The sequence below is a fragment of the Salvelinus namaycush genome, chromosome 24 (genome assembly GCF_016432855.1).
Source record: "Salvelinus namaycush isolate Seneca chromosome 24, SaNama_1.0, whole genome shotgun sequence".
NCBI classification, from domain to species: domain Eukaryota; kingdom Metazoa; phylum Chordata; class Actinopteri; order Salmoniformes; family Salmonidae; genus Salvelinus; species Salvelinus namaycush.
The window spans coordinates 25190050-25212195 of record NC_052330.1 but is presented as its reverse complement, the minus strand read 5'-3'; the positions used below and the strand labels follow the sequence as shown (position 1 = coordinate 25212195).

General features: G+C 44.5%; 1 protein-coding gene across 3 annotated transcripts in view; it reads right to left on the bottom strand.

Annotated features, from left to right (window-relative positions):
- Window positions 1-22146, bottom strand: part of LOC120019111 (kelch-like protein 29) — a 136670-nt gene that overhangs the window by 25928 nt on the left and 88596 nt on the right. For all 3 annotated transcript variants that reach the window (XM_038962370.1, XM_038962373.1, XM_038962371.1), the window contains 3 exons: window positions 17755-17953; window positions 2191-2373; window positions 431-611 (listed from right to left, as the gene is read on the bottom strand). In XM_038962370.1, coding sequence (XP_038818298.1) covers window positions 431-611; window positions 2191-2373; window positions 17755-17953 — 563 coding nt within the window. The remainder of the gene's footprint in view (window positions 1-430; window positions 612-2190; window positions 2374-17754; window positions 17954-22146) is intronic.

The window sequence follows — 22146 nt, the reverse complement described above, 5'->3', positions numbered from 1 at the left end:
ATAGGCCCTTCAGTCTCATTGTTGCACTGCCGTGGATGGAAGTGTTGCTTTCTGATCAAAGGGATTTTACCCACAAATCAATAATCAAGTTTGACATTAAACTGTCCTTTACAGCTCAGGACAGTTACACACACAGGGATATACAGACAATAGCCATCCTTCTGGCTATTGGGACATCTATGCACAAGGGACATCTCTGCACAAGGGACATCTATGCACAAGGGACATCTATGCACAAGGCTCTATTGAAAAAGCTAGTCGATGTAACCTAACATACAAGACACTTCATGAAATAACTTCAATATAAGTATAGCCAACAGAGCACCTGCAAACATGTTTCAGCATAGCTTCCGTTACTGCTACACTAGCAGCATCCAAAGCTCAAGCCACTATCAGTTGTTTCCACTCCAGACACGTGTCAGTGTTCTACCTCTCTACATGGTCCAGGTTTCCTGACACACCCAGACCTCCGATGGTATAGAGTTTCCCATCGTAGACCAGACTGTTGTGTCTGCAGCGAGGCACCGTCATACGGGACATCAGATTCCAGTTGTCCAATAGAGACATGTAGCACCACACGTCAGCTACCATCACCCCCGACTCTGTCCCACCTGAAACACACACATAAAATACACGTCAGCTACCATCACCCCCGACTCTGTCCCACCTGAAACACACACATAAAATACACGTCAGCTACCATCACCCCCGACTCTGTCCCACCTGAAACACACACATAAAATACACGTCAGCTACCATCACCCCCGACTCTGTCCCACCTGAAACACACACATAAAATACACGTCAGCTACCATCACCCCCGACTCTGTCCCACCTGAAACACACACATAAAATACACGTCAGCTACCATCACCCCCGACTCTGTCCCACCTGAAACACACACATAAAATACACACGTCAGCTACCATCACCCCCGACTCTGTCCCACCTGAAACACACACATAAAATACACACGTCAGCTACCATCACCCCCGACTCTGTCCCACCTGAAACACACACATAAAATACACACGTCCGTTACCATCACCCCCGACTCTGTCCCACCTGAAACACACACATAAAATACACGTCAGTTACCATCACCCCCGACTCTGTCCCACCTGAAACACACACATAAAATACACACGTCAGCTACCATCACCCCCGACTCTGTCCCACCTGAAACACACACATAAAATACACACGTCCGTTACCATCACCCCCGACTCTGTCCCACTTGAAACACACACACACACACACTCGTCAGCTACCATCACACCGACTAACAGACTAAATAAAATGCATATACAATTTAACCAATGTTAAAAATATCCAGATCGATTTTTTTTTTTACTGGTTTACAATAAGTCATTTTGGAATCGTTATGACCTGGGGGCAAATGTAACAAGGCACCACCAAGACACCATGCCTGTATATTCACCCTTATTTCTACCCCTCACTGTTACAATGCATTACCTAGCTAGGTATGAAAGCAGCAAACAGAGTGGACATTCAATCCATTATCTGGAGGAACACAGAGTCCTCAGCCCTGGTTAGTACTACTGCACACTGCTGATTTCCCCACTGAGCGCCTGCCTCCCCACAGACACACACAGGCCAGGTCCATGGGAAATGAGAAAGGGGAGAAAATTCTCTCTTAGCGTTTCTAGTGTTCTGTTTCACAGTCCAACATAAAGGTCTACCTCTGTATAGGAGATGTACACAAATGGAGACTGGACGAGAACAGAGACCTCTGGAGGAATATAGTACAGAGAACAGAGACCTCTGGAGGAATATAGTACAGAGGACAGAACAGAGACCTCTGGAGGAATATAGTACAGAGAACAGAGACCTCTGGAGGAATATAGTACAGAGGACAGAACAGAGACTTCTGGAGGAATATAGTACAGAGGAGAGAACAGACCTCTGGATGAATATAGTACGGCGGAGAGAACAGAGACCTCTGGAGGAATATAGTACAGAGGACAGAGACCTCTGGAGGAATATAGTACAGAGTATCTTCATATTATTGTTCCCCTATATTCCTCCAGAGGTCTCTGTCCTCTGAGACCTCTGGAGGAATATAGGGGAACAATAATATGAAGATAATTTTAAAACTTTACACTGGATGTATGGATAAACAGATATAGATATACTGTATGTGTGTGACGGTCCACGTCGTTAGCCTACCTGACAGGTAGATGTTGTCCCCAGCTGAGATGACGCTGAAGAACTCTCTGTCGTAGAAGGGCAGGCTGGCCAATGGGAACCACTTACTGTTCTGAGGGTTAAAACATGTCACCGCCGTCAGAGAGCGCTGGTTCATACTGATGGCCTGACGACCACCGATTAACACTATCACCTCCGCCACACCTAGAGGGACAGAGGGAGAGAGAGGAGAGAAGGGAGGGAGGGGGAGAGAAGGGGTGGGGGGAGACAGAGAAACTCATAAAACAAGTGTTTGCAGAACCTATCATACGGTGAGGTTGCTGTTTTTGTGCGTTAGAGCAGTGATTCTGTTAAAAGGACCCGCCAGCCTATTTAATTGGTTTGAAGCAGCAACTGTCAGAGGTTCAGGTGCAATAATTGGTAGTATTTATTTACAATGAAATGTAAATAGTGATAGCACAGTTAGGATCCTGCGATAGCATAGGAACTAGCGACATAGTTGGGTTCAAGCAATGTTTGTAACAAACAATTAGTCCATTTGTGTGGGGAGAAATATGACATGTGATAGATCACAGGCAAATCAGTTTCAGAAATGGGCTGTGGTTATTGTAGCCTCGGAAGTGGGAAGCCCAGGTTTGTCACGTACTAAACAGGATTTTGGAAGGTTGTGGACTATGGTTGTGGACAATTCCTTTTGGGTGATAGACATGGCTCTAATTAGTCTACAGACGGCACCAAACTTGGCTTCAGATGGTTTTCAATTTAGCAGCCTGCAGGCCTTGTTTATTGTTATTTCCAATTCAATAGCCTCTCAGGGATATGCAAAACCAAAATGCAAACTGACAGTTTCCTCTTGGTGCAGGAAAGTGTAGTGTGTAAAGTGGGAAATATAACTCAATTATCTAGACAGCTCTCTCTGCCATCTGTTAGGCTGCAGCAGCACTGTACTCTCCAGTCCCATACAGATAACTCTCTTGTCTGCATCCCTCTTTCTCTCTCCCTCCCTCCTTCAGTCTCTACTTCCATTGCCACAGAAAACACTTTTATCCCACTATCTCTACCCCCCAACCCTCTTCTGCCCCCTCTACTCCATTCCCATAGATGCACATCTCTTCCCTCTCTGTGCTAGTGAGACTCACAGCATGGCCTCAAACCCTTACTAAATCAATACGCTAAATCAATGTGTGGATATTCAAGAACAGCAGCACTGCAAACACAACAGCATTTTAATTCTGGTTCTCATCTAATTCAGAGCAGCACCTCCATTCACCTGTGTGTGTGTTTTGATCAGAGCTCTCAGCCAGTATAAGTATTCTCTCCATGTTCAGTGCTCAACCATGGTGTTCAGTACACTACTGGTGCCTCATCTCTCACACACCGTTGGCATACGCGGTATAAAGATGCTAGTGATGTGTAGTGTGTGTGTTTGTGGTTGCGTGTGGCAGTATACGCTGTATAAAGATGCTAGTGATGTGTATGTTTGTGGTTGCATGTGTGTTTGTGCGTGGCAGCATATGCTGTATAAAAACACCAGTGATCCAAAACACAAACACACTGGCTGTCTGCCACATGTATCTCCAGGCCTCTTAGTCCTCAACAGCAGTTTGATAGAGGGAAGGAGGGAGAAAGGAAAAGCCAAAGAGAAGGAAAGAGATCTATTCCTCAATCATTCCATAGCTAGGATTCTAACCGCTGGCTCATCTTCCTGGATCAATACTCCTTCTCCTCCCTCGTTCCCCTGACAACCACCATCCACCACTCCTTTTCTTCCTTCACCATCCTTCCATCCCTTTAAACACTGCGGTCATCTTTTAACTAAAGCTGCTCTCCAGCTTTCCTTATTTTCTCTTTTCCTGTCTTTCTCCAGGGCTGTTCAAATACAGCGAGAGCTTTTGATAGAAAAGGAGAGGAGAACAGAAGGCTTTAGTGGGATGAGCAGAGAGAAGAGGTAAATGCTGCCACAGCTGACACTGGGATAGGATGGATGGAAACATGCACTGCTTCTTCCAAAGATTGAGGGCAGTTTAATCACAAAAATGGGCCACAAATGTGCTAGAGCTTTACCAAATATTAATATGTGTTGCCATTGTAACTACAAAGATAAGGGTGAATGAACACTGACTGATTATTAAAGCAGAGGAATAGTGATAATATATAGGAAGATGAGAGCAGTAGAAAAAGATTTACCGCTGAGTGCAGTGGTATTCAGAGTGGCAACAGCACAACCATCAGGTACCAACTACAGCACAACTTCAGCTGACACACTGCTCATATACAGTACAATATTGCTGAATGTGTGATTCTCAGCCCTGAGGTAAATGCCAATCATGTATCTCGACACAGAACATATACAAGAAACATACATAATGTGTTGGTTGAATGCATGTGTGTTTAGATCCTTGTTCTCTCTACATCATCATGCATCATAACAACCTGAAGGTTCATACATACACCAGGGATGGTGGAGTAACTGCCAAGATAAGCGACTCATCTTTTTATTTTTCAATTGCAGAATGTTTTTGTTAGTGAACATGACATCTGGATGGGAGGTGGGACACCTCTGTCACCTGCTCTTAGAGGTCAAACAGAGACACTTCTCCACTTGTTAGGGAAGTGAAAAAAAGGCTTCAAAAGAAAGAGAAAAAACTGAAGGAATGTTATTTTTTTCTCTCTTTCTCTACCTACCCCTGTCTTTGTCCTTGGCTCTCTCTTGCTCCATATCTCCCTCTCTGTCCTCTGGTAGAGTAACTAGAAATTGTTCATACGTAGCAGATCCAAACATGGAGCCAAAACGTCCTCTGAGGGTTGTGAGACAGCCAGGGTGAAAGTGAATCCAGCCAGTGGTGGATCACATCACGGGTAGAGCTGCTAGACGCGTGTGAGCATGCAGTACATTCTCCTTGACAACAGATCCACACAGGGGCTGATGTCATTCAGCTGCTGAAACAGTGGGGGAAGAGGAAGGATGTATGGAGGGATGGAGAGATAACAGATGCTGACAGCTTGTGTTCTCTCCCGTGTCGTGACCATGAGAGGAAAGGAGGAGAGGTGAGGGGCGAGAACTCTGGCAGGTTAGCTGCCCACCTGCTGAGCCTAGCTTCCACGGAACACACACCACAGCCACTACCTCCTAATGACTCCTATCCCTGACACCAGCATGCTCCCTACTGTTCACACACACACACTCCCTGTCATTTACATCACAGCAGGACTAAGTAAGGGTTCCTCCTCCACACGCCATAGGTTCTTACACACAAATGTCTCTCGGGGAGCTTTTATTTCCTGTACACACACCTTTACTGCACCAGTCCAGTTTCCTCTATCTCCCGCTTTCTCAATTAAATTTAATTCAATCTACTTTATTGACATGGAAAGCAAAACCTTTACATTGTCAAAGTAAACATGACAACGGTCCAACAAGACAGCACTATACAGGAATATACTAGACTGTTAGTAAAAAATCAATAATGATCATGTTCAGTGGTAATAATATTAACAGCAATTACAACCAATAATAATAATAATGAGAATTGTAAAAATACAGTTAATACTGGTTATAGGTTTAACCTGACTTCTAGAAAAGGCATAGTAATGACTAGTAACAGTATGGAAAAGCCAGAACAGAACAAAAAGTCAAATATTAATGATTGGTTGTGACAGGAGGAGGATAAAACACTGCATTTTTATTTAGATATGCATTTAAGTTAATCGTTTAGGTTTTCACATTTATCTTATAATTTTGGGTAAGATTGTATTTCTATGACTAAATATCTTTCACAATTGAACAGAAAATACAGCTCCGTCTGTACCTCTCCTCTCTGCGTTTCTCCTTGTTCTACTCCCTACTCTGACCCTTCCTCTTTTTACCCAATGGCTAAACCCTGCTCTCTCCGTCTATCCCTCTCACCTCAGCCCCGCTTCCTGTTGTAGTTTTTATTTCATCTTCTCCCACATCTCAATCTCTTATATTTCTTTACTCAGTTCAATCTTGTTCTCTCCCATTGCCCTTGTCTTCTTGGACCCTCTTTTTCTCCTTAATCTCACTCATACCTTAATCTCACTCATAGTCTATCACCTTTTCCTCTCCGCCCAATCACTCCCTCTCCTCCTCCCTCTCTAACCTTATGGTCTCTCTCCCAGGGAGGTAATATGGTATGGTGAGGATCGGGAGGCCAGGGGCCTCAGAGTGTGTGGCCCCAGCTGTGAGAGTATTCTGGCATAGAATCAGGTAGTGTGTGTTTGAGTCTGTGTGTGCGCTCTAAGGGTATTCTCATGGTGTGTGTGTGTTTGTGGCCTGCTGTGAGGGGACTAGCCAGGTTGAGTGACAGTCACAATGGGACAGGGACTCTGCACTAGCAAGCGCTCTGCCAGCCCACACACACGCTTGCACGAACTCCATACCAAATGTGACCGTTTGACCTACCTAAGACTACCCACAGCTTCAGATTCATACAATCTCACACTCATCCAGGCTGCTAATGTGAAAATCATTGCATATGCAGATTTGGTCTGTGTCCATGTATGTGTGGTGTGGGCAAACTGCATATTCTAGCTCTGGGTAGACACTGAGTTAAGTCAGCCAGCCAGTATCCATCTTGTATCCAACCCCAGTACCAACTTCAGTGGGTTGAGTCACTGACGTGATCTTCCTGTCTGGGTTGGCGCCCCCCCTTGGGTTGTGCCGTGGCGGAGATCTTTGTGGGCTATACTCGGCCTTGTCTCAGGATGGTAAGTTGGTGGTTGAAGATATCCCTCTAGTGGTGTGGGGGCTGTGCTTTAGCAAAGTGGGTGGGGTTATATCCTGCCTGTTTGGCCCTGTCCGGGGGTATCATCGGATGGGGCCACAGTGTTTCCTGACCCCACCTGTCTCAGCCTCCAGTATTTATGCTGCAGGTGTTTATGTGTCGGGGGCTAGGGTCAGTCTGTTATATCTGGAGTATTTCTCCTGTCTTATCCGATGTCCTGTGTGAATTTAAGTATGCTCTCTCTAATTCTCTCTCTCGGAGGACGTGAGCCCTATGACCATGCCTCAGGACTACCTGGCATGATGACAGATGGTCATTTATGAACATTTGAACATCTTGGCCATGTTCTGTTATAATCTCCACCCAGCACAGCCAGAAGAGGACTGGCCACCCCTCATAGCCTGGTTCCTCTCTAGGTTTCTTCCTAGGTGTTGGCCTTTCTAGGGAGTTTTTCCTAGCCACCGTGCTTCTACACATGCATTGCTTGCTGTTTGGTGTTTTAGGCTGGGTTTCTGTACAGCACTTTGAGATATCAGCTGATGTAAGAAGGGCTATATAAATAAATTTGAGTTGATCCTTCACCTCCATGCAACACCATGGCTTAACTTGGTAAGTGGTCAGAAAGCTGTGTCGTCATGCCAACAGCCATGGGTTTTATATTCATTGGACATATTTAGACCCGAGGTCACACTACCATTTTAATGTATGACGTGATATTTATGTATTTGTTCAACATCTCACCAATAAGACGAGAAACAAACATCTCCACCTAAATATTTCATTTGACGCTCTACTACATCTTTCCACATTACAAAGAAAGAGATATTATTATGATATGCTGAAGAAATTTCGCAAGCTTTGGCTTCATAGTGTGTGTGTGTGTGTGTGTGTGTGTGTGACTCAGCCATTCTCAAGCAGTGCGGACCATGCTGCAGTCCTCTTTAGAGTAACACAAAGTAATCTCACACTACATTGGTTCTTTAAAACAAACCAGCCTGAACAATCACTCAAACGAGGCACTGGAAACTTACACAAGCATGCCCGCCCGCCCGCCCACGCGTGCACACAAATGTGACCCGATTCAGGAAACTAGGCGTATGTCGCAAGTCACGACTTCACAGGAGAGCTGATTCAATGTTTAAAAAACTTTGTTTTTAGCAAAATGCATTTTTTGCACTTTCATGTGCCTTAATATCAAACTTGTATGCCATCTGTAAATACAAATACAATTGTTAAATTACAAGCCCAGTTTGTTTAGCCACAGAAAAAGAGAGCAACCTTCCCGCTAGCCATGATCGCCTGAGATAATGAGTGGGCTGGACATGCCGAGAGATGAGTTCAGATTGGTTTACCATAAAGCACGCGTCTGTCTATTGGAGCTGGTCAGTATGTTTTGGTAAACGTGTCGAACGTGGCTTTATTTTTATTTTTTATGCATAGTAAACCTGAATAAACCTACTGTCAAGTTAAAGTGTACTGTTAGCTAGCTAATGTTAGCTGGCTGGCTCGCTAGCTAAAGTTGTGTATGCTCTCCACTTTCTAGAGGACCGAGTTTTGAAAACAGTGGAATTTGAGTACGATAGCTAAGGAGATGGAGAAAACACCAGTCTGGATTACATCGTCAAACTAAGGCAACCATGCATAGCATCAGACAGGAGACGCATCCAACCATGATATATACTGGTAAGATTTTCAGATATTACACATTCCTAATTTTGACAGAAAGTGGTTTCATTTCAAGTGTACTGTTAGCTAGCTAACGTTAGCTGGCTGGGTCGCTAGCTAACGTTACATGTATGATCTTATTCTTAGTAGCTATCTCAGACATTTGCTTGACTAGTTATAACCATAGAACCGGGTTGGTTAGCTACCTGCAGATTCATGCGTCATGAGTTGTGATTATGGTCCATTGTTTAGCTAGCTAGCTACATCTTAACAAAAGACTGCACTCTAATTTTGACAAAGTATTTTTATTTCAAGTTAAAGTGTACTGTTAGCTAGATAACGTTAGCTGGCTGGCTTGCTAACTAACGTTACATCATGCGTTGGGATTCATTGTTTGCCTAGCTTGCTATCTAGCTACATTTCTTAAAATACTCGTCTTAGTGTGCCAGAGCGCAGAATAAGTGATGCATTTTTGAATGCTCAACACCCGTTGAATATGTCCGGTGTCGGTAACAAAGCGCAATTCAATTTTTGCCAGCAGCACAGTTAGTCACCAACGCTCTGGATAATATCAAAAAGGCCTAATCAGCTCTCCTAGGGTGAGTAAAATGGTCAGAGTGGGGTGTTCTCTCATTAGGTGTCTGGAAGTAGCTAGCCAATGTTAGCCAGCTAGCTTGGGTGCTTGACTGTGTTGTGAGGTCAGAGCTTTCGGAACAACCCTACTTATTAGCCAGAGCGTCCAGTGTTCTCTCTGAACGCAAAACCACAGATAGAAGCTCTCAGATGTATGGAAGCTGGCTAGTTAGTACATAACGGTTGGATCAACCCTTAAAGAGATGGGTGGGGCTAAGGCTTAAGAGGGTGTGAACAATGCTGAATGAGTGTAGACAAAGAGGGCTCTCCAATAGTAGTACCAAAACATTTAAAGACCGTTTTCTCAAAAGGGAGTTTACAAGTTGATCAACTTTCAAAGCAGAATTACTTTCCCATTGTTCCTCAAATTCAGTGTATGATAAACCATTTTGTAGCTCTGAGTCTCTACTTTCATCCACCATAAAAAACAGAAATTCAAATATTGCTACATAAGAACGAATCCAGGTGGTGAGTCACAAATACCCACAATAACAAACCCTATAATTGCCATCCAAAATCACACGTTTCAAGTACCATCTCCCAAGCGAATGGCTGGAGTGGAGGTGGTGACAAAAAAATAAATGAGAAATAAATTATATTGGCTGAAACAGGGCTCTAGTCAAGACAGTGTGTGAATTAGGGCTGTGCTTCAGACGAAAGACAGATCGAAATAGCATATGATCTTATGATCTTCTCTGTGCTCTTCTGTAGTTCTCATTTCTGTCTCAGTGGTCCCTCATGTCTTCCCCAAAGGGCCAAGGTGGACCAGAGGTCTGAATAAGATGTCACCATTCTAAATGTAGGACGCGTGTTTCAGCCTTTAAACAGTCTTCCCAACATCTCCACTACTCTGGACCTGCAGGCTACTCTATCCACTGAGTGCGTTTCTACTTCTTGACTTTTTCTGTTTTAAAATGACCCTCCTCCTGGAGAGCTACTGGGTCTGCAGGCTTTTGCTGCAGCCCTGCTCTAACACCTCATAACCAAGGCACTGATGAGCAGCTGATAAAAAGCCTGCAGACCCATTAGCTTTCCAGGTGGAGGGTTGGCCATCCCTGGTTTATATTCATCCTTTAGCTAAATCTCTTTCTAGGTGGAGCGTTGGCCATCCCTGGTTTATATTCATCCTTTAGCTAAATCTCTTTCTAGGTGGAGGGTTGGCCATCCCTGGTTTATATTCATCCTTTAGCTAAATCTCTTTCTAGGTGGAGGGTTGGCCATCCCTGGTTTATATTCATCCTTTAGCTAAATCTCTTTCTAGGTGGAGGGTTGGCCATCCCTGGTTTATATTCATCCTTTGGCTAAATCTCTTTCTAGGTGGAGGGTTGGCCATCCCTGGTTTATATTCATCCTTTAGCTAAATCTCTTTCTAGGTGGCGGGTTGGCCATCCCTGGTTTATATTCATCCTTTAGCTAAATCTCTTTCTAGGTGGAGGGTTGGCCATCCCTGGTTTATATTCATCCTTTGGCTAAATCTCTAGGTGGAGGGTTGGCCATCCCTGGTTTATATTCACCCTTTAGCTAAATCTCTTTCCAGGTGGAGGGTTGGCCATCCCTGGTTTATATTCATCCTTTGGCTAAATCTCTTTCTAGGTGGAGGGTTGGCCATCCCTGGTTTATATTCACCCTTTAGCTAAATCTCTTTCCAGGTGGAGGGTTGGCCATCCCTGGTTTATATTCATCCTTTAACTAAATATCTTTCCATGTTGAGGGTTGGCCATCCCTGGTTTATATTTAAATCAAATCTCATTAATCACATACACATGGTCAGCAGATCATTCACGGGGCCATGTATCGTGTATCATGTATCGTGAGATTGAGTGAAAACCTCCTTCCATCAGCAAGGGCATTGAAGATGAAACGTGGCTGGGTCTTTCAGCATGACAATGATCCCAAACACACCGCCCCGGCAACGAAGGAGTGGCTTCGTAAGAAGCATTTCAAGCTCCTGGAGTGGCCTAGCCAGTCTCCAGATCTCAACCCCATAGAAAATCTTTGGAGGGAGTTGAAAGTCTGTGTTTCCCAGCAACAGCCCCAAAACATCACTGCTCTAGAGGAGATCTGCATGGAGGAATGGGCCAAAATACCAGCAACAGTGTGTGAAAACCTTATGAAGACTTACAGAAAACGTTTGACCTCTGTCATTGCCAACAAAGGGTATATAACAAAGTATTGAGATAAACTTTTGTTATTGACCAAATACTTATTTTCTACCATAATTTGCAAATAATTTAATTAAAAATCCTACAATGTGATTTTCTGGATTTTTTTCCCTCATTTTGTCTGTCATAGTTGAAGTGTACCTATGATGAAAATTACAGGCCTCTCTCATCTTTTTAAGTGGGAGAACTTGCACAATTGGTGGCTGACTAAATACTTTTTTGCCCCACTAAGTATATGAATGAGCGATGGCCGAGCGGCATAGGCAAGGTACAATAGATGGTATAAAATACAGTATATACACGTGATAATGTTTACATATCTTACATTACTCAAGTGGCATTATTTAAAGTGACTTGTGATCCATTTTTTTAAAGTGTCCAGTGATTGGGCCTCAATGTAGGCAGCAGCCTCTTTAGTGATTGCTGTTTAGCAGTCTGATGGCCTTGAGATTGAAAAACAGCTTCTGTCTCTCGGTCCCAGATTTGATGCACCTGTACTGACCTCGCCTTCTGGATGATAGTGGTGTGAACAGGCAGTGGCTCGGGTGGTTGTTGTCCTTGATGATCTTTTTGGCCTTCCTGTGACATCGGATGCTGTAGGTGTCATGGAGGGCAGGTAGTTTGCCCCCAGTGATGCGTTGTGCAGACCGCACCACCCTCTGGAGAGCCTTGCGGTTGCCGTACCAGAGTGGGTTACAGCCCGACAGGATGCTCTCGATAGTGCATCTGTAAAAGTTTGTCAGGGTTTGGGGGGACAAGCCGCATTTCTACAGCCTCCTGAGATTGAAGAGGCGCTGTTGCACCTTCTTCACCACACTGTGTGGGTGGACCATTTCAGTTTGTCTGATGTGTATGTCGAGGAACTTAAAACTTTCCACCTTCTCCACTGCTGTCCCTTCGATGTGGATAGGGGGGTGCTCCCTCTGTTGTTTCCTTAAGTCCACGATCATCTCCTTTGTTTTGTTGACGTTGAGTGAGAGGTTGTTTCCTGACACCACACTCCGAGTGCCCTCACCTCCTCCTCCGTCATCTGCAAACTTGATTGAGTTGGAGGCGTGCATGGCCACTCAGTCATGGGTGAACAGGGAGTACAGGAGAGGGCTGAGCACACACCCTTGTGGGGCCCCAGTGTTGAGGGTCAGCGAAGTGGAAATGTTTCTTACCTTCACCACCTGGGGGAGACCCAGGGCCTCCAGCTTGATGATGAGCTTGGAGGGTACTATGGTGTTGAATGCTGAGCTGTAGTCAATGAACAGTATTCTTACATAGGTATTACTTTTGTCCAGATGGGATAGGGCAGTGTGCAGTGTGATGACGATTGCGTCGTCTGTGGAACTGTTGGGGCGATATGCAAACTGAAGTGGGTCTAGGGTGGCCGGTAAAGTGGCGGTGATATGATCCTTGACTAGCCTTTGCCTTCTTGGGTACAGGTACAATGGCAGCCATCTTGAAACACATGGGGAAAACAGACTGGGATAGGGAGCGATTAAATATGTCCGTAAACACACCAGCCAGCTGAATTTCTTTCCAGGTGGCGGGTTGGCCATCCCTGGTTTATATTCAACCTTTAGCTAAATCTCTTTCCAGGTGGAGGGTTGGCCATCCCTGGTTTATATTCAACCTTTAGCTAAATCTCTTTCCAGGTGGAGGGTTGGCCATCCCTGGTTTAGATTCAACCTTTAGCTAAATCTCTTTCCAGGTGGAGGGTTGGCCATCCCTGGTTTATATTCACCCTTTAGCTAAATCTCTTTCCAGGTGGAGGGTTGGCCATCCCTGGTTTATATTCAACCTTTAGCTAAATCTCTTTCCAGGTGGAGGGTTGGCCATCCCTGGTTTATATTCAACCTTTAGCTAAATCTCTTTCCAGGTGGAGGGTTGGCCATCCCTCATTTATATTCACCCTTTAGCTAAATCTCTTTCTAGGTGGAGGGTTGGCCATCCCTGGTTTATATTCACCCTTTAGCTAAATCTCTTTCCAGGTGGAGGGTTGGCCATCCCTGGTTTATATTCACCCTTTAGCTCCATTTCCAATTGAGTGTGTTGGTGCATTTGAAGATGTTGACTATTTGACTACTGATTCATCAGGCTCACCTGGAGGTCTACTACAGTTCAAAGCTGCCGCTGGCCTCTCCAACCAAACACACCATAAGGCTTCAAACCCATGACTGGCGCTACAGGAGTCTAAACTGTGATAGAAGTCTGTGTTTGACCCTTCCAGGCCTGCTGCTATGCAGTTTGTGGGCTCTCTCGCTGGTGCTGTGTCTGTTTCATAATTTCTTATGTAGATGCTGGGCTTGCGGCAGGTGAACTTGATCAGTGCAAATGGTCAGAGGTAAGATTTTATTTCAGACCTCCCTCCTGCTCTAACCTGTATATATGTCTGCATGTGGTAGAGCATCACTGTGGCGTGTAGATAATGCACATATAGCTTGGCCCAAGCACTGTGGTGTGTAGTGTTTGTCATTACAGCTCATTTGTGTTAGTACACTTGGCTGAGCTAAGTTAACAGTTTGGCTATAGCCTTTCCTTACTGGGGATACATTGAACATTGCTGTGAGGAAGGGGCCTGACGCGTGTGTGTGTGTGTGTGTGTGTGTGTGTGTGTAATGCAATCCACCCAATGAACTTTCAGCACAGCACTAGCTTCTGATGTAATTCACAATGTAATCCCTCAATTCCTCAGAATACCTAATGAAAGATAACACGCATATACGGTCTCCAATTAGCAGCAAAGAATCACCTGAATGATGTGTGAGTGGGTCATTATGAGTCAACACTGTACTAAACACTCCCATAAGCACACAGAGGCAGCTTAGGTAGGCCATCTTATACAGCAGAGTTCATATCAAGATTCTTTAGCAGGTGTATCAGACAGTTACGTGACCTGATGTGGTCGAGAGAGGAACACGAGGAAAAGATGGAAGAGGAGGTTGAAGAATTGTTTGAAGAGGTAGAGGAGGAAAATTAAGGGGAAAAAAGATCAGGAGGTGGTGACGTAAAAGAGTGGAAGTAGAGGGGGAGAAGGGATGAGAGAGAGTAGCTGGTGGTCTCCTGCTGTGACACCAGAGACAGCTGGCAGGGAGATAGGTCTACAGACACACACACACAGATTGAGTGCGCACGGCAAGAAGGGTTTCACGCCGTTTCTCTTTCTTTTTCCGCTTGAGACTTATCTTCCCAGCTCAGGTGGTGCTCCGTCTATACGTGCTCACATTTACCAGCTCAGGTGGTGCTCCGTCTATACGTGCTCACATTTACCAGCTCAGGTGGTGCTCCGTCTATACGTGCTCACATTTACCAGCTCAGGTGGTGCTCCGTCTATACGTGCTCACATTTACCAGCTCAGGTGGTGCTCCGTCTATACGTGCTCACATTTACCAGCTCAGGTGGTGCTCCGTCTATACGTGCTCACATTTACCAGCTCAGGTGGTGCTCCGTCTATACGTGCTAACATTTACCAGCTCAGGTGGTGCTCCGGCTATACGTGCTCACATTTACCAGCTCAGGTGGTGCTCCGGCGATACGTGCTCACATTTACACCAGCCTGTGCATAAGCTCTGACACCACATTCCCTCAATTCTTATTAAAAAAAAATCTCATTCCTTCTCTCCCTCCATATCTTTCCCCATCCACCATCTCTTCCTCCTCCTCCTTGTTCACCATCAGCAGTAAGTGATCTTTATCTAGAGCAGGTTTTCCAAACTCAGTCCTGCGGCCTCTCCCTGGGTGCATGTTTTGGATTTTGCACAGCTGATTCAAATAATCAAAGCTTGGTGAGTTGGTTATTTGAATTAGCTATACAAAACCCAAAATGTACTCCTCACCATTAGGAGTAAGTGACCTTTATCTCGAGGCAGCCTCTCCCAGCCTCCCTGTCCATCTGACCGGGCCCTGCTGTGCATCTCAGACCCAGTCAGACAGATGACCAGATGGCCAGTCCAACACCATACTCAATCTCACACTAACCAGAACCCTACATTCTAGGCTGTGTTCCCGAATGGCACCCCATTCCTTATATAGTGCACTACTTTCACCAGGGCACGTGTGGACAAGAGAACCATTTGGGAGGCATTCTTGGAGACAGTTCTGACCTCAGATGAGAGAGAGGTAGAGGTTTTTTTACAAAGTCAGACGAATAATACTTTTCATTGGCTAGTAGTTAACACCACTCTGCAATTAAATACAAACCATTAAACTAACACCATTTACTTTCCGTTTACCGATGAGTGTGTGCACACCTTAAGCAGAATGGAGAAGGCAGGCTTGTAAACTGTCCACACCACAAAGTGACATTTGTTTAGCAATTACCTTAACTCCACCAAGCAGAAAATGTGTTATTCCTGCTGTCGGTGTTAAGCTCTAATAAGTTTCACGCAGGCACAAACACACCACACACTCACAGTAATTAGACAGCTCTTTATTGAGGAGGGACCAGAGAGAGACGTGGCAGAACGGCAGGAAAATCTAACGGCCAAAAGCAATTTACTTTTCGTCCGTCCAGGGCTACTTATTTCCATAAATATCTGATTTAATGATGTAAACAAATTGAATGGGACTGCCTGAATGGTTGGAAGTGAAGTGAATAGTTGGCCGGCTGGAATAAGAGAAATGTCTGGACAGCAGTTGGTGTTTAGAATGCCCTAATATATGTTTATGTGTTGGGCCTACTGTAAAAGCACCCTGAGTTCCTCAGCCCAGAAACACTTATGGTAAGCCATCCAAAGATTTCATAGTAAATCGGTCTGTGCTTGGCTCACACACAACCCAAACTCTGTTTGATTTTGGGAAACCAATACATACATATTTTTTATGCGATCAAATAATTTAATCTTGGGTAAAATGTCCTTCTCTTCCTTCCTTCCATCTCATGGCACAAATATCAATTTCAGTTTATCTTTATTGCTCCTTCTCCATCGCATGTCCTGGCATGCATGTGACAGCTTGTGTGTGTGTGTGTGTGTGTGTGTGTGTGTGTGTGTGTGTGTGTGTGTGTGTGTGTGTGTGTGTGTGTGTGTGTGTGTGTGTGTGTGTGTGTGTGTGAGAGAGAGAGTCGCATGTAATCGAGTCCGATTCACATGTTGCTAATGGTTGCCGTTCATAGATGGACTTATACATAGATGGACATGAACGCCTCAACCTGATAGATGGTGAGAGACAGTACCACCATCAGTGCATATTCACAAGCATTCTCTTGTCAGAGGAGGCTGGTTTAATGTTAATGTTTTTGTATACCAAATAGGGCTGGGAGGTATACCTTATTTTAGATAATGCTAATCGCTAGTTAACTAGCTAAATGTAAATCAGTCAGAGCAAATGTAGCCAGCTAATACAGCCTGATACCAGTGCTGGTGTAGGCCTAGATCAGCATGTTGTTCGTGCAACGGCATCTTCTAAAATCAGAGGGGACTAGAATAAGCATGAATATGTTAGCTAGAGAGCTAACTAGCTGGCTATATGAGAAAACATCATGTAAATTCCCCTTGGAAAAAATAACAAACACTTTGGATCCTGACCAGTCACAATGATTCCTCCCTGGCTTATTAATTTGTCATGTCAAACATATTCAAGCTGCCCAATATATTCAAACTATTGAACTACAATAATTATTCTATTTCAATAATTGCAACACCAATACACTAGGCCTAGAATGTTCGCCCATATCTATTGTGCAGCCCTACGTGGCAGTGTGGAAATTACAACAAAAGTGCAGGAAATGCAGAAATATACGAAAATGCTTAAAATGATTTTGGGTTGAAGTTAGATTGAACAACAAAACAATTAGAATAGAGAAAGCCCATTGAAATCTTTTACATATATCTGATGCCAAGCTTAAAGTCCTGAAGTACAAAGATTTATAGTAAAAGCATATTTAGAACTTTGGTAATTAAATATCAAAATTACATCAAAAATGTGAAAAATATTGCTATATGATATTTTAGCCATATCGCCCAGCCCTAATACCAAATCTGCCAGATATTGTTGTGGGGGGAGGCCAGAAGGAAGAGCTCATTTTGGAAGTGGACTGCTCTTTTGACTCCTACATGGAGCAGGCCTTTTCTGACAAGTTTCTGAAATACCAGCCCTTCGTGTCATGCCTGAACTGCATTGGTTATCAGTGCAAACTTGTTTGCTGATATTTGGAAGTCTCGGCCATTTACATACTGACAGTACGTGGCCTTCAGACTGCAGACCTGCAGAGGACAAATGCAAACCAGCTAGCAAGGTACTGCTCTGTGTCAGCTGTCAAACATCTGTATGGACAAGGTGCTTTCTGTAACCATATTTCCATGACCTATGAAATATTAGAATCCTTCGACTGCAATGTGATTTGTGGATTCAAATAAACTATTTAAACTGTGTGTGTGTGTGTGTACACCTACCTGCAGATAGCCGTGGTCGTGTCCTAGGAGTCTGCATCTCCTGTCTGGCGTGAGGTAACATGTGATACCTCTTGGCCTCGTTGACCAGGTCTCGACACGCCTCCGACGTCTTTATTAAGTCCTCGTTATCCACAACGTTCAGCAGGTAAGACGGGTGGATGAAGGGAAGACGCACCACCGCTAACAACTCTGATACATGCTGCAGGAGAGAGAGAAGAGATGGGTGAGGTGCGGGGGAGATAAAGGAGTGAGGTGCGGGGGAGATAAAGGGGTGAAGGATTGGAGAGGGGAAGGAGAGAGTCAATTGACTACTTAAAGGGAGAAAATATTCTACAGCAGTAAAGCGATAGAACTCTTGGAAGCCCCAAGTAACTGTTAGATTAGCAACGAATAAACAAACCCAAACATGAAAGACTGTGCTACCAGCCACGGACTACTTTCATGTCCATCTCCGGCAACACCACAATGGCAAATATGAACACAGACTCATTATCAACCACTGGTATTTAATGTGCAAAGAAAGAAAATGAGTCTGGGTAACTAGGCTGCAGCCCATGTAGTTCTATTTAACATGTTTTTAGCTGAGTACAGTGCTTAAGTGCAAAGTGATGTGTGTGTGTGTGTGTCTGACAGAGGTGTATTCAATCATCTAAGTGACTCAGAGCGCAGCTAAGTGGCTATGGAACAGCTGTGAACAATAGTCTGTGTGTGTGTGTGTGTGTGTGTGTGTGTGTGTGTGTGTGAGAGAGAGATGACCTCTGAATGATGCATACATTAACGTGATCACTAATGACAGGCAGCAGAGAACGGTACACCTACACACCTGAGAAGAGTATTTCTCTGCTGCCACTCCCCCTGGCCCTCCGCTGTCACTGTCTCACTCGCTCTCTTTCCATGGGAAGTTAAGCCCGGGAATTTTGCTTAAATTCATCAAAATAGTTAGCTTATAACAGTGAACCTTTTTTTGTTTGATACACAAGGAAATTCAAGGTCTTGTGGCATATTTTCGTTAAACTATCCCCAATTCAATGGAATTGCAACCCTCTGCATGCACAGTGCATTCTTCCATCATAGGTACAGCTGATTCTCAAGATCTTGCACACTAATGAGATGCTTTTGAGCCCACACCAATATACTGTCTGAGCCAAGGACTACATGCTTTCTGGTAAGTTTTGATTACAAAACTGGGTGGGGTGAATATATTTTATATGATATACATTATTTTTTGTGAAGCAGTAAATAGTAGCCTACAGCAAAGCATGTTTAAATCGTTTCTAACTTGTTAACAATTTCTGCTAGTTAGGTTTTGCTTCCATGTGGGTTTTTAGCTTGCTTGAGCCTGCTAACTGAGGAGTGTTAATTCACCTGTTTCCATACAGGTTTCATTTTAAAACATTTATCTTACAAAGGTGTTGTTTAATCTAACTGCTTAAAACTACTTATCTGTACATGGAATTATATTGGGGGCTTATTTACTCATTTTTTTCTAATCTTTACACGAAAATGCCACGGGCACTATCTGATGTATGGAGACATTTCACTGCAGCTAATGTAGAAGGAAACGCTGTGTACATTTGCAAATACTGTGCCAAATCATGTGTGAAGAATGCAACAAAGATGCAAAATCATCTGGCCAAGTGTATAAAGTTCCTTCAAGCGCTTACAACAAGCAACCTCTGATAAAAGTCCCTCTACTTCTATTCGAAATTTTGAATCAGACACCTTATCGGTAGCAACAGCTCATGGTCCTCCTGGAATCAGAAGTTCTTTTGACACAATGGAGGAACGTCGTCAGAGAAATGCTGATGAATGTCTTGCTCGAGCTGTGAGTGCAACTGGTTCACCTCTGATGCTCACAGGCAATGTGTATTGGAAGAGATTTCTGAATGTTCTTTGCTCAGCATACACCCCTCCAACCAGACATGCTTTATCTACTCATTTGCTGGATGCAGAGTTCAAGTGAAGGTCAAGCAAATCATAGAGAAAGCAGACTGGATTGCAATAATCTCTGATGGGTGGTCGAATGTTCGTGGGCAAGGAATAATTAACTACATCATCTCCACTAGAGGTCACCCGATTATGATTTTTCAACGCCGATACCGATAATTGGAGGACCAAAAAAGGCGATACCGATTAATCGGCCGATATTTTTATTTATTTGTAATAATGACAATTACTACAAATCAAATGTGCGCGCGCGCACACCAGCTCAAATGTGCACGCGCACACACCAGCTCAAATGTGTACACGCACACACCAGCTCAAATGTGTACACGCACACACCAGCTCAAATGTGTACACGCACACACCAGCTCAAATGTGTACACACACACACACACACACACACACCAGCTCAAGTGTACACACACCAGCTCAAATGTGTACACACACACACCAGCTGCTCAAATGTGTACACGCACACACCAGCTCATGTGTACACGCACACACCAGCTGCTCAAATGTGTACACGCACACACCAGCTCATGTGTACACGCACACACCAGCTCATGTGTACACGCACACACACACACACCAGCTCATGTGTACACACACACACACACACACACACACACACACCAGCTCAAATGTGTACACACACACACACACCAGCTCAAATGTGTACACACACACACACCAGCTCAAATGTGTACACACACACACACCAGCTCAAATGTGTACACACACACACACCAGCTCAAATGTGTACACACACACACACACCAGCTCAAATGTGTACACACACACACACACCAGCTCAAATGTGTACACACACACACACACCAGCTCAAATGTGTACACACACACACCAGCTCAAATGTGTACACACACACACACACCAGCTCAAATGTGTACACACACACACACACCAGCTCAAATGTGTACACACACACACACACCAGCTCAAATGTGTACACACACACACCAGCTCAAATGTGTACACACACACACCAGCTCAAATGTGTACACACACACACCAGCTCAAATGTGTACACACACACACCAGCTCAAATGTGTACACACACACACCAGCTCAGATGTGTACACACACACACCAGCTCAGATGTGTACACACACACCACATTCAATATGCAGCCCATACAGCACTTTGACATGCGAGAGAGCATATATCTCACACTTTCCTCTCTCTCTACACTGATCTCTCACACACACTCACAGAGGAGCAGAGGCACTCACTAAAAGTACAAAGACAATGCATCCACAACATACACACATCTGAATATAATATTATTCTGTATCTAAAGAAAAGACAGTCTGCAAAATTGGTCTGTCACAAACGAACAACGTCATTCCCCTTGGTACCCACTGACAATAGTCGAGGGAAACTATTTTCTGTGTGTCGACTAGCTCAACTGCAGTCTGACTGATCTGAGACATCAGACAGATTATCAAATCAAATGTATTTATATAGCCCTTCGTACATCAGCTGATATCTCAAAGTGCTGTACAGAAACCCAGCCTAAAACCCCAAACAGCAAGAAATGCAGGTGTAGAAGCACGGTGGCTAGGAAAAACTCCCTAGAAAGGCCAAAACCTAGAAAGAAACCTAGAGAGGAACCAGGCTATGAGGGGTGGCCAGTCCTCTTCTGGCTGTGCCGGGTGGAGATTATAACAGAACATGGCCAAGATGTTCATAAATGACCAGCATGGTCAAATAATAATAATCACAGTAGTTGTCGAGGGTGCAGCAACTCAGCAGTAAATGTCAGTTGGCTTTTCATAGCCGATCATTAAGAGTATCTCTACCGCTCCTGCGGTCTCTAGAGTTGAAAACAGCAGGTCTGGGACAGGTAGCACGTACGGTGAACAGGTCAGGGTTCCATAGCCGCAGGCAGAACAGTTGAAACTGGAGCAGCAGCACGGCCAGGTGGACTGGGGACAGCAAGGAGTCATGTCAGGTCGTCCTGAGCCATGGTCCTAGGGCTCAGGTCCTCCTATCTCTGCCGGAACACAGGCCACTTACAACTTTGTGTGTTGGTGTGTCACGCGGTCTTCAAATACAAATGATACATGCACGCTCATATTTATTCACTGTCCTTCACTGAACAGAGAGAACAGCACACACACAGCAGAAAGGGATGATGTGTGTGTGTGTGTGTGTTTAGGCTATGGGGTTGGAGTTTACTAGCACGCTTAGCTTCAGAGCGCTAACTCACCCGGACCAACGACCGTTTATAGGGCTCATGGTGTGTGTTCGCGCGTGTGTTTTCCTTCCCCTCAGGTTAGTGATGTGCATGTGTGATGGAGGGATGAGGCAGAGGCATAGAGGTTATGGATGGAGGCAGGGGCTCAGGCAGTTCACACGCAGACATAGCTGTTCTGCTCTCTTGGGGGCATTTTCAGCATGGCTTCACGCAATAACGCAGTAAGTAG